The sequence below is a fragment of the Xyrauchen texanus genome, chromosome 12, assembly GCF_025860055.1.
Source record: "Xyrauchen texanus isolate HMW12.3.18 chromosome 12, RBS_HiC_50CHRs, whole genome shotgun sequence".
NCBI lineage: Eukaryota > Metazoa > Chordata > Actinopteri > Cypriniformes > Catostomidae > Xyrauchen > Xyrauchen texanus.
In genome coordinates, this window is record NC_068287.1 from 38,101,827 (window position 1) to 38,115,872 (window position 14,046).

The following is a 14,046-nucleotide window of genomic DNA, read 5'->3' on the forward strand; positions in this document are numbered from 1 at the left end:
TTCCAACAGCCGCCATATTGAATGTTGCAAATGGTTCATCTCTTCCCCCTATACTGTCTCTGCATATATTGTAAGATCTAATAACTTTGAAGACTTTGAAGTCTCCTCTCTTCTGTGTGAAAGAGTTCACAGAGTTTGCATGTGTTTCACACATATCTGGCCTCTGTTAAATTTCTGTTGTCCATTCCAACATTCCATCTGAGAGAGACAGAGAGAGAGGTACAGAATGGAACACAGAAAAAAAGACAAAATGGGATGGGAATGCTCCCCTTTTAGGAATAACCCATGACAGATGACCCACAGATGGCACTTGGCAGGGAACTGTTTGATTTGTTTGAAGTGACCGAATCCCCAAATTTTGAGAATTCAAATACAAGATGAATTACCATTAAAGGGACAGTTTAACCAAAAATAAAAATTCTGTGTCTTTTTATGTATCAGTCGCCATTCACTTTCATTGTATTTTTTCCATACAATGAAAGTGAATGATGACTGAGGCTAACATGCTTCCTAACATCTCCTTTTATGTTTTACGAAAGAAAAGAAAGACAGATGACAGAATTTACATTTTTGGGTGAACTTATCCCTTAGGCAATGTGGTTTAATTACCATTAATTTTATATTTGAATCATATATTTATTTGTTTCCATAAAGGAAATCTTTTAATACCAAGATTCTGAGGTCTTCATTAAAGCCCCTCAGAAGGGGCAGAGAGAGATGAGAAAACAAATAGCACAACGATGTCATAATCACAATCGCCAATCCGGGCCGTTGCCATAGAGACAGAAACATGTGAGCAGGCTGATGGCGTTCGCAGGCCGATTGCTTCGACCTGCTGTTCACTTCAGCTCTGAGTTAGAGGGAATATTTTTAGATAAGAGATGGAGTGATATGAAAATGGGGGGAGTGACCTAGACAAGAGTTGGAGTGTAAAAGATAAATAAAAAAAGTGATATTACATTGTATCTAACCTTGCTGGGAATCCAGCTAAAAGAGGCTTCTGATGGTAACTGGATTTACATGATTGCTATCTGGTTCAATCTGGTTTTTGCATGGCAAAATATAATTTTCTTAAAGAAATATTCTGGGTTCAATACAAGTTAAGCTCAATTGACAGCATTTGTTGCATAATATTGATTACCTCAGAAATGTATTTCAACTTGCCCCTCCTTTTCTTAAAAAAAAAAGCCAGCCAGGTCTCCTATGCAACCAAATTGGCCTGGTTGCTAGGGAGGGTAGAGTCACATGGGGTAACCTCCTCGTGGTCACGATTAGTGGTTCTCGCTCTCAATGGGGCGCGTGCTAAGTTGTGTGTGGATCTCGGGGAGTAGCATGAGCCTCCACATGCTGGGAGTCTCTGCGGTGTCATGCACAATGAGCCATGTGATAAGATGAATGGATTGATTGTCTCAGAAGCAGAGGCAACTGAGACTTGTCCTCCACCACCTGGATTGAGTTGAGTAACCACGCCACCACGAGTACCTACTAAGGAATGGGAATTGGGCATTCCACATTGGGGAGAAAAGAGGATTAAAAAAAAATTATAATAAAAAAAAGCTCAAATCTGCGTTCCAGTGAGGCACTTCCAATGGAAGTGAAAAGGGCCAATGTATTGTCAACAAACCATAAAACCCTAAAATAACTGCAATAATTATGATGTAATCAACTTTACGGTAAGTTAATTGTTCGTAACCCTTTGACTTTTTTTTCTTTCTTCTTGTTGTAAGCCTAAACCTTGCTAAATCTTGTTAGATTTATACTTAAAACAATTTGCCAAAAAAAAAAACTTAATTCAAGATGTATATCTGGAGACTTCGCTGTCCTTTTTTGCGTATCACGGCACAGTTTTTATTGTCCGTTATGCATATCTCAGAGCCTCATTTTTGCTTATCGTTGCCCATTTGGCACATTCCGCGGCCGGCCCACCGGGCGGCTCGGTTCTCCCGATGGCCAGTTCGCTCCTGATCGGCCCCAAAGTGCGTTGGCCCACCGGAAAAATGCCCGACATGCCAGATTACCAGTCCAGCCCTGCTGATTAAGAAAAAAATAAAGTTTTTACACTGTGTGCTGATTTCCACTGGTACCAGCAACAAACCAGTTAGCATCCTTAAATCCAAAGGATTTGATTTGCTATTTTGGGAAATTGAATGTAGTTTAAGATAATTAAATGTTTGTAAATCGCGAGGAGATGAAATGAAAGAGGAAGAGAGTGGCTGTGAAAGACAAACTTAGTCAGATGGGGTGACTTGAGGAAGTTGAAAATTACTAAACAAAAAAATGAGAAGGCAAGAGTAGTTGACACCAGGCACATAGAAAGACTGATGGGTGGATGATCGCTCGCTGCTTACGCTACACGATTACACTGCATATCTGATTTCGTAGATCAGCAGTTGTTCATGTAATATTGATGTCCCATTGCATCATGAAAAGAAAGATGGAATCAGAGTGATTAATGAGGTCACACTTTGTTTTAAAAAAATAAATAAAAAAATTCTGTATTTCGTTCAACATCTGTATTGAGCAACAATGGTGAAGTTTAAGGAAAATTCCAGTCAGATTTTGACATGAATGGAAATAATTTAGGGATTGGGGTGTCAAGAAAATCCTAACCAGAATGTCTTGAGGCATATCAATACAATGCTGCCTTGCAAACACTGTCAGAATCAAAGACGTTGCTCAACAGGAAGCTGTTTTCAGCTGGTGTCTTTCAAAACACACAAGCATTCAAGTGATCTTTGAAGACTTGTGGGTAAACGGGCATTCTGTTTCCGGTGTCAGTTCACAAGTATCATAAATGCATAGTGATGCACCCGCATGCTTGTGTGGTTTCATTGCCTCTGTCTCTGTGAAGGAGAACATGATTTGTGACTTAAACTGGGTAAACTGCTGCCTTAGTGGCAAAGTTAGTGCCGCCCAAGGCGATATAGAAATTTGTTCACATAAGTGGATGACTCATTAACAGTCCATAATGTTGTGTAATTTCTGTGGCCAAACAGAATAGCAAAAAAAATTATGTTCCCATACATGATCTACTATTGTTTGGACAAACTGATTGTCCAGCTCCAAACTCACATATTTAATTGAGCCAACCTTGCGGCGCATGAAACAAATAGAACAGACAAACGTTTTAGTGCCATTTGTTAGTTATCTGCCATCCCTTTGCACAGATAAAAATAGAAAGTAAATATAATAAATGTATCACAAATGCTGTGTGATCCATTTATTATGTTAAAAGGGCATTTCTTTAACAAAAAGTTCAGAATTTGTATTTTATTTATATATACATATATATATTGTATAATGTAAATAAAATCATAAAAATGAAGAGTGTGTCCCTTGAGGGTACAGGGATCCAGCTTTGCAGCCCCTGACCTTTCCGAAGTTGAGTAGCCCTGGCCTATAGAGTCAAAGTGGGTGTGTTTTATGAGTTCACAGGGCTGATGGCATAGGACCAGAAGACTACATTTGCAAAGTTGTGGCTGCAAATTCATTTTTGGGAACTTCCTGTGCCTTATCCTACCCTTGTCTGCTACAGAGATCTTGCATGGTTGTACCAAGTGGTGAAAACTTGTATTGCATCTGTTACTGCGCAAAGAGGCTGCCTAATATGAATCCATGACATCTAGATTATTGACCCACAAATTGTTACAAGACTCTGTGTGTATGTGTGTGACCAGTAGCTGAACCCAAGTCTCCTGACAGCTAGTGCTAATTAATTTTTTCTTCTTAATTGTCACCTGCTCCATTACTCTGGCCTTCTCTTGCAGCTAATAGACCCTTTTCACAATTCTGTAAGTACACTAGAGTTGAGTAAACTTCTATAACGGTGAATGAGAGACCAGAGCAAATATTGTTTTTGCGTTTCCATTTGCTACAACAGCAATAGAAAAATCCCACTATTACTATTTCTACGACTGAATAGAGAGAAATAGATTACAGAAGACAGAACAATGCCAAAATGACTGTCACTCAATGAGAAGTAGCATTTGAAACCCTATCGCAGCAGTGCTAACTATTTGTTGTTTTTTTTAATTATTATTAATGTCAGGGTAATATAATACAAAAAATTATGTTGTAAATATACACTAAAATATTATAACAGTTACAAAATATACGCTGCTAAATTAGGCAGAAGTGCAAGGTTGAATCACAGGCCATGAAGGGTCCACTGTGTGAATCTAACAAAAAAAAAAAGTTACTATTTTTGCCGATTTGCAAAAATATCCTATGCACTCTTACCTTCATATACCATATCTCAAGTTTTTTTTTTACCTTTGTCTTCCCAGGTTTTCACTACATACTCAAATGAGGACTACGACAGACGCAATGATGAGGTTGACCCAATGGCGGCCTCGGCCGAGTATGAACTGGAGAAGAGGGTGGAGAGACTGGATCTATTCCCCGTCGAGCTGGAAAAAGGTACTTTACAAGACTGTAGCTGTGTCTCGTATCGAAGGCTGCATGCTAGGTAGGACGCATCCTTTGAAGGCTGCACTATACTGAGCGTCCTCCTTTAAACAAGCCTCGTTTAAATGAGATGGCCTTTGTAGGACAAATGGAAACGGATGTAACATGGTTGCCATGACGGCACGCCACTCTTTAACAAGCGCGAGCGCTTTGAGTGAGAAGGTAACAAATTCCCTTTAGAAGGGATTGTATGAGGTCAATTTTAGGAGAGATATAATGATGTAAATAGAAAAGAAAATAGATTTTTACAGGTGTAGTTTTAGTCTATAATACTTTATTTGAATTATATATTAATATAATTATACATATTATATACTCTGCACCCATCTACTGAGGTACTTCAACTTGGGAATTAACATTACTTATTTACTTATTTTTAGACATTTCCGTTGAAGCAAGGATTGTGGGATGTGAGTGCCCACAAAGTACACACCTCATGCATATTCCGAATTCCCATGAAGGAAGGTTGCATTCGACGGCTGCATTCGAAGTGTCCTACTCACTTTAACAAAATGAGACCACCTCGATGACGAATGCTGTCGACAAATGTGATCTCCGGAGGATGCAGCCTTCCAAACGAGACACTGCCTGTGTCTGCTTTTAAAGCATATGTGATATGTTGTCTTTAGGGTCCTTAACTCCCTGTTTTGAAACAAAGGATTCAAGCAGCTTGTTTTAGTCTGCAAAGTAAGCAGCTTTTGCTGATTAGAAAGTTTGAGGGGTCGGCCCCTTTTTGCTAAAGCAGTCTGGCAGTTACCATAGTCGTTATACTCACTGAGCACTTTATTAGGAACACTATGGTCCTAATAAAGTGCCCAATGTAGTCTTCTGCTGTTGAAGCCCATCCGCCTCAAGATTCAATGTGTTGTGCATTCTGAGATGCCATTCTGCTCACTACAATTGTACAGAGTGGTAATCTGAGTTACCATAGCCTTTCTGTCTGCTCGAACCAGTTTGGCCATTCTCCGTTGACCGCTCTCATCTACAAGGTGTTTCTGTTTACAGAACTGATGCTCACTAGATTTGAATTTTTTTTTGCCACCATTCAGAGTAAACCCTAGAGACTGTTGTGCATGAAAATCCCAGGAGACCAGAAATATTTAAACCAGCCCATCTGACACCAACAATCATGCCACGGTCAATCACTGATGTGAGCATTAACTGAAGCTCCTGAATCACCTGAAATCTGAATGATTTTATGCATTGCACTGCTGCCACACGATTGGCTGATTAATTATTCGCATGACTAAGTAGTTGTACAGGTGTTCCTAATAAAGTGCTCAATGAGTGTTCATGAAATATCACAGAGTATAGGAGGAAAAGTATGAAGATTGAAACATGCTGAGAAAAGCCTCAACCTCTGTGTAAACATTTCCAGTCCAGTACACGTCAACCTTGTGTCTGTTATGATTATGGTTGTGGTTGTGTTGTTTTGATATTGCTGTTGCAAAATTTAAATGACAAACAATCTGTCAGTCAGCTTGCAATCTAAAATAAGTGATTAAAATAATATTGTTCCAAAAGGATAATTATAAATCGAATAATGTGTCTGTAATTGGTAATTATAATCTCTTGAAATCTGCTCAAATGATTTAAAATCCCAGAATTGGTGAGAAAGTATTTCAGCTCATTAACTTATTAAGTTATTATTGGCTTAAAGCCCTAAAGCTCTCATTAGTGACTATTAAAGATTTAAAGATTAGGTTTTACGATATTGATTAAATGATAAAATGGCAGGCAGGGAAAATAATTTGCAGGACTGTAGTCTCTATCAATGTTTGACCTGATTTACTCTCGTAATAAAAATTATTGGTCTTTTTGTGCTTGAATATTCTGTTATATTGTTATTTTACGGAAGTATGACTATAAGTAGTTGTGAACATCACAGTTGTGAAAAGTAATTTAGCATGATGGAGGATTTATCCAAAACTGTCCTAAAATATGTGAATGCTAAATTGTGATTTCTTCCCTCAGATAAGGACGGATTGGGAATCAGCATCATCGGAATGGGTGCAGGTGCAGATATGGGCCTGGAAAAACTCGGAATCTTCGTCAAGACTGTCACCGAGGGAGGAGCCGCCCATCGAGATGGAAGGTCAGTTGGAGAATAAAAGGATTTAAATGGGATTTGTTTGCATTTTGTGTGACTATGAGAGTGAATAGTGGAATTGACTGAAAAAATGCTTTGATAAAGTGGTGACGAGGTGGTGTTCCCTTTCCTTCTGTCTCTTTCTGTGCCACTAGGATGTCTGTTTACATCAGATCAGTCTGCAAAAGGGATTAAATACTTAAGTCATGGTTGAATCACCAGTCATGTACTAGAAACTGTATGGAAACTGATCTTATAGACTGACCTGAGAGCATATTTATGCTTTTGTCAATATACAGTGGACACATATGTCACACATAAAAATGTACGTGATTGCATTAGACATCATGCCTTGTTTGAAGCTGTTGTGAAATGATCATGTTAACACTTGTGATCACACATTCTATATTAATGCAACAAGTTGCTACCAAAAACTGTTGGGCAGTTGAACTGTTATTTTGCGAGTGAATTATTAATTCCGATAATTATTGATATAAACTCTTTATTGAACAGTGGTCTGTTTTATCATAGTTCATAAAAGCAATAAGGCAATTAAAGGAATAATCCAGATTCAATACAAGTTAAGCTCAATCGACAGCGTTTGTGACATAATATTGTGTACCCAAAAAATGTATTTTGATTTGCACCTCCTTTTCTTTCAAATAAGCCAAAATCTGGGTTACATTGAGACACTTACAATGGAAGATAATGGTGCCAATCTGTAAAATACTCACCGTTTCAAACGTTTAGCCACAAAACACACAATATATGTGTTAACGTGTATTAGTTTGATAAAATCGCTTGCTATCCCTTTCTGTTTAAATTTATAGTCAATTTTACAACTTTGTTGTCATGATGATGGAATGTCAACAAACCCTAAAATGACTGTAAAAATGACAATTTAAAGATCTTAACAGCTAAAAAAATACATTAGTTTTTACACAAGATTTACTGTAAATGCTCTGATAAACTAAGCTTCACATTTCTACCTTTAAACCCACCAAAAATTGCCCCCATTTACTTCCCTTGTAAGTGCCTCACTGTAAACACGATTTTTGCTATTTTAAAGAAAAGGAGTAATGAGTCAAAATAATTTTTGTGGTAATCAACATTTTCGATTATCAGATCGCTATCAGATTGCACTTGACCACATTAAATGACAGGTGTAAACAAGGCGACCCAAGACGCATTGTCACCAGATCACTCAAACCACATTCGGAGGTGGTCAGGATAAGATTCTGACCACATTTGTTATCCGGATACAACTATAGTCATCCGTTGTTAATGTGCTGCGTTGTGGGTGCTTGCCTTTTATTGTTTATTCTGTCATTGCATTGTGAAAAAACACAACAGACTCTGCCGTTTTGCATTATTGCCACCTGAACAATGAACAAAATCCCATTAAGTATTCCATTGGAATACACTTGGAATACATTTGGAATATCTTGTCTCCTGTGTTGGGTTTATCCGATTACAAAGTAATTAGTTTCTGCAATCTAATTACTTTTTAGTCAAAAAATGTATGATACACAGTACACTTTAAATACTTGTAATTAGATTACAGTTACCGACTTTCAATTAAAGTAATTACTTTTAAGTACATTCATTGCACTAAAGGAATATGTACTGTATAATACATTTAAAATATGAATTCATATGTACGTCTGTTTGCGTTTCTGTGACAGCTGAAGGTTGTGTGACAATGAATGAGGAAATACATTTACATATTTACATAAATGTGAAAATGCTGTCGGTGTGAACGGAGCCTAAGGGGATTTTAGGCACTCCGCAATGATCATAATAGTTTGAGAGCCCTTTCTAGGGGCTTACGTACAGCTTGAATCATGCTTGACCGAGAACATTCAGTCAACACTTACTGTACATGCATAGATGAATATACTCTATTGATCTCTGAGTAGAATCAAATCTTCTAATGGCGTCTAAACTCTTCAGGCCCTGGAGTGAGTCATGGAGCTCATGGAGATGCTACTTCTATCTGTCAAGCTCAAGTGTGAAAAATAACAGCAATTCATTCAAAATGGAGGAGGAGCTTGTTTTTACCCAGCTGTAACATTGTGTTAATAATATAGATCATAAGAAATTCAGGGACTATTTGAAATGCTCATAAAACTCTTAATTAAGTTGGCTAGTTCTCTGTGAATTTGAGTCAGTATGTTTGTGCTGCAATGCAGTGGCTTCATTCTAATTTTAGTTGCTTGTTTGTCCAATAGCCTGACATTTAGAAAAGACCCACCTGGAAGCCACAGCTAATATAAAAACTAATAAGCCCATGTTTAAATGAGCTATCACCATGTGTGGCAGGATTTGGAGCAGGACAGAATTTAGTGCTCAGAAATGCCCTCATTCTCACTGTCTGGTGCCTGATTGGTACCCATGCTGTCCATCAAACATATTGCTGCACTGATTGGCCATCGTAGCTGTCACAAAATGGCTCATAGGGCTGTGTTTTGGATGGGCCTGGATATTTTGACATGTTTTATGACTGAGAAGGCCCTGAAAGAACCGACTGATCTCTTTAAAGGCCTGAAATACAAGAAGAGGTTTAGTTAAGTGTGGCACTGATTCACTGCTGCTATTGGTTGGTTTTCAGGTCCATTTCAAACCGAATGAATGATTTCTTCGGAAGTGCTTTTATTTACACCTGGAGTGACAAAATTTATAAGTATCTTGTAGCATCCAATTCACAAATTCACTGGCAGACTTTATGGACCTAAATTGTACTACACTTCTCTGAGTTTTCTCTGTTATATTTCCCTTCATCAGGATCCAGGTAAATGACCTGATAGTAGAGGTGGATGGAACCAGCCTGGTGGGCGTGACACAGAATTTTGCAGCATCAGTCCTGAGGAATACCAGTGGAACTGTCAAGTAAGAAAATTGTTTCACAAGTCTGGATTTGTGTTTGTGTGAGCAGAAAATACTTCAGTTAGTGGTATTTGCAAATGTCCGAAAGTCAAGTCATTTTATTTATAAAGATACATAATTTTAAGCCAAAAATGAAAATTCTGTCATCATTCACTCACCCTCATGTTGTTAGAAACAGATATGACTTTCTTTCTTCTGTGGAGCACTAAAGAAGATGTTATGCAGAATGTGAACCTTCATCACCATTCACTTTTATTGCATCTTTTTTGCCATACAATGAAAGTAAACGGGGACTGAAAGTGTCATTCTGCCTAACATTGCCTTTTGTGTTCCATGGACAATAGAAAGTTATATGGGTTTGAAACAAAATTAGTTTTTTTTTAATTTGGTGAACTATCCCTTTAACCCTTATTTTGTGTAAAAACTGACCAATTAATTTCATCCTGTTGGAAAAAACTTCCATGACTTTGTTCACGCGGGGCATCTTAACACATATTTTTTTTTAGCATTTTCTTAATTGATTCAAATTTTTGGCCTTGTAGGCTGATCACAATGATGTGGCTATTGTGGGTCACGGTCATAGCACCACTAACTGGCTGCAGGAAGTAAGGCCATTTTAACAGACTTTGAAATAACGCTCTTGTGTTTATGTGAATTGCTTCAAAATTCTTTAGAATTATGTCAAGAAACTGCTGATGTAAAAATTTTAATCTTAAATACTGTTGCCATGGCAGTTTATTATGTAAGGGAAAGCCGTTTTTAAAGTGAATTTAAAAAAAAGCTTATAGAAGTTTAAGTTTATTGTAATGAAAATGTACTGCTTTAATAAAAATAATAATTAATAATAAAAATATTGACTGAAATGTAAACATACTAGAAAATCAAAGCCCTTTCTGTTCCAAATTTTAGGTTGAGTGGCAGTGCGCTGAGACGCAGTACCATAAATGTCCAATAGAGGACAGCCAAGCTCCAATGGTGAATGATTCCCAAAAGATCACATGTGCACATTAAACTAGGTAAACTAGGCTGGAGTTGAATTTGAGAACAATAATACAAAAAGATCATTTTTATGAAAGCTTTTTCTAAGGACAGGACAAATCTTGCGATAAAGGTGGGAGAGTAAGATATAAAGTTTGTGATCTAAACAAAACTAACTAGCTCAGTGGGTAAACGCTGACTACCACCCCTGGATTGACTCCAGCCAGGTCTCGTAAGCAACCATATATATAATGGTTGAGTCCATTTTCATCAGTGGACCCTCATGTTAGGCTTGATTGAGATGTTTAATGCCTTTCCTTGAAAGTAGATGAGAGCAGGCTGGTGCAGTCTGGGGAGGAGTGAAACAAGAGCTGTCAATTTGGACAATTCTCACACCTTGTAGTGGATCAGCCACTACAAGATCAAAGGCAGAGATATTACAGAAGTATATAATGATAATTTGTGAGTTTTCACTGCAAAACAACCCCAAAAAATGCAGCAAATTGCATCGCAAAATTTGAGAAAAGCTGCGGGAAATTCAGTCATTTTGTATTCGCAGATAGTCAAATTACGTGGTCATTTCTTAACTGCTCCGTAATTTGATGACCAAACTTTCGTTTTCACAATGTATCTGATTATGTTGTGATGACCGGAAAAGTGAAATTCCTGGATTAGTTGCCACAACATAACTTTGGAATGGTGCCAGTCCTTCATGAACAGTAGTTGTTTGTTGGTAACCAGTTGGTATTTTTGCTTTTAATAATTATTCTATGGGCGGACATGCAGTATTCTAGCCTAATTTATGTCCTCATTTGCCCAACATTAATTTTGAGGCTATTTAAACAGTTGTGCATATTAATAATGAATACAGACTCAAAGTTCATTTATTTTGACAGTCAACAAAGAAAAAATGCAACAATAAAAGAAATTGAAACCTATCGCCACAGAATGGTGACAAAATTATAAGCCTAAATGACTTCTGTGCTCATACTAAAATCTATCAGTCAATGAAAGTTTATTTCTATAGCACACTTAAAAACAACAAATGTTGACCAAAGTGCTGTAAAAACTGTCTAACATGTAATAAATAGTATAAATAAAATAAAATAACACCATAATGTGATACTGCACAATATGTTACAATGACTCATAAGCAAGCGAGAACAGGTGGGTTTTTAGATTTGAATTAAAAAGATCTAAGGTTGGACAAGACCTAATCAATATTTGAGGGCCCATGACAGAAAAAGAACCATCACCCATAGTTTTAAGATGAGTCCTTGGAACTCACAACAGTAGACTCTGAGATGATCTTAAAGACCTTGGAGTCTAATATTGAAGGAGAAGTTCAGAAATATAAAGCGGTGCCACTGCCAGCCCATGGAGGCCATTATATACCAACAATTACAATCTTAAACTGAATCCTGTATGAGACAGGTAACCAGTGCAGATAAGCCAGGACTAGAGAAACTCTGTCATATTTCCTAGTTCCTCGCAGGAGCCTTGCAGCTGCATTTTGCAAAGTCTGAAGATGAGATAGTGTTGCTTGAGATACACCTAAATACAGTGCATTACAATAATCTTTTAAAGCATGGATTACAATCTCCAGATCCTTTAAAGACAAAAACATTTTTTAACTTTGATATTTGTCGGAGTTGGAAAAATAGCTCTAACCACAGCCTTTATTTGTTTATTGAATTTGAAATGAGAGTCAAAGATGACACCACGGTATGCAGCTACAGAGTTCCAGGGACTCGCCTCTGTATGAAGATGAGAGGCTAAAGGCCCTAAATGTTTAGTCAAATTATTACAAGGATCTACTCAGCACCTAATGACTTGAATTCATTTTTTTATTTATTAAATAAAAATGGTAAATTACTTCATTACAATATAATCTTTATAGAGGAAAATGATTTTTTCAGGGACGGGGATTATTAGGAGGCCATGATATATAAGGGCCAATGGGGGGAATGTGCCAGGTACCGGGATACACCCCTACTCTTTACAAGAAGTGCCATGGGATTTTTAATGACCACAAAGAGTCAGGACCTCAGTTTTACATCTCATCCGTAAGTCTATATATATATACATTGTATGATTAGGGTCAAAATTTACATTAATGTTGAGTTGTTGCTTTGTCCATCATGCATTGTTTTTCGAAACCCACTGAGTGGAAATGGACCCATGGTGCTTGGGCCCGTCATAGCTGCTTGCAGCTACATTTATTATTATTATTATTTTCAAGGTTTTTGGTGCTTTTGGGGTACTTAACATGCGTGAAATCTCTTGATATTTTGCACACACATCAGAGTTGTCAACCATTACGGCTAGACAAATTTGCCGGGGGGAGGGGATTTTAAGCTGGAGCTTTGTAGCACCTCCTTGAAAATGGACTTGTAAGGGGGTTCTGTAGCACCCTAATTTTTACCTACAGTCACCAAAATTGGTACATATATAGATCTCCTCAAGCCAAACAACTTTCATACTCACAGTAATTAGTTCTGTCCAACATGAAGTCGGCAATTTAGGATTTTCTGAAAATCGCAAGCTCTGAACTTTTAAATACTCCTCCTGGGAGATTCACGAGACTGGCAACATCATGTGCACGCAAGGTCATGAAGGGGGGGGGGGCAAAGTGTGATTTAGATCAAAATTGAGATGTATGTTTATTCTTGGGGGCTACTCACATGGATGTGACTATTTTGGGTCACAGTCATGGCACCACCACCTGGTAGCAGGAAGTTAAAATATTACTCTTATATTTACCCAAATTGTTTCAATATTGTTTAAAATAATGTCAGATGCCAAATGCATGTGTCCACCTTGCATTGTTTTTGGAAAGCCACCGGGTGGAAATGGATCCATGGTGCTTGAGCCCTTCATCACTACTTGCAGCTATATTTTTTTCACATCAATCTACACTCCTTACCCCATAATAACAAAGCAAAACCCATATTGTTGATAACTTTGCAAATGTATTAAAAGTAAAAACTGAAATATTACATAGGCATAAGTATTCAGACCCTTTGCTATGACATTTGAAATTTAGCTAAGGTGCATCCCATTTCTCTGGATCATCTTTGAGATGTTTCTACATTTTGGTTTGAGTCAACCTGTGGCAAATTCAAATGATTGGACATGATTTGGAAAGGCACACACCTATAAAAATCTCACCTCTGAAAATGTGTATCAAAGCAAAAACTAAGCCATAAAGCCAAAGGAAGATCTGCCTGCAGAGCTCAGAGACAGGATTGTGTCGAGGCACAGATCTGGGGAAGGCTTAAAAAAAAGGTGAGAAACAAGATTCTCTGGTTTGATGAAACAAAGATTGAACTGTTTGACCTCAATTCCAAGTGTCATGTCTGGAGGAAATCAGGCATCGCTCATTACCAGCGCAAGACCATCCCAATCGTGAAGCATGGTGGTGGTGAAATCATGCTGTGGGGGTGTTTTTCAACAGGAGGGACTGTGGGACTGTTCGGAGTTGAATGCATACATTTTTTAAAGAGATACCTTTAATTGTGGTCGACCAATATGGGTATTTTAATTGCCAATATCAAGAGAGCAGGGTGGCCGATAGGCTATTACAATGCCAATATATCACACAGTTTAATAAATATTATTATTTT

The 14,046-nt window shown here is 37.7% G+C and overlaps 1 protein-coding gene across 2 annotated transcripts in view; it reads left to right on the forward strand.

Moving 5' to 3' along the window:
• LOC127652968 (neurabin-2-like) overlaps nucleotides 1–14,046 on the forward strand; it is a 76,331-nt gene that overhangs the window by 38,022 nt on the left and 24,263 nt on the right. For both annotated transcript variants that reach the window (XM_052139421.1, XM_052139422.1), the window contains exons 3-5: nucleotides 4,287–4,419; nucleotides 6,442–6,562; nucleotides 9,341–9,445. In XM_052139421.1, coding sequence (XP_051995381.1) covers nucleotides 4,287–4,419; nucleotides 6,442–6,562; nucleotides 9,341–9,445 — 359 coding nt within the window. The remainder of the gene's footprint in view (nucleotides 1–4,286; nucleotides 4,420–6,441; nucleotides 6,563–9,340; nucleotides 9,446–14,046) is intronic.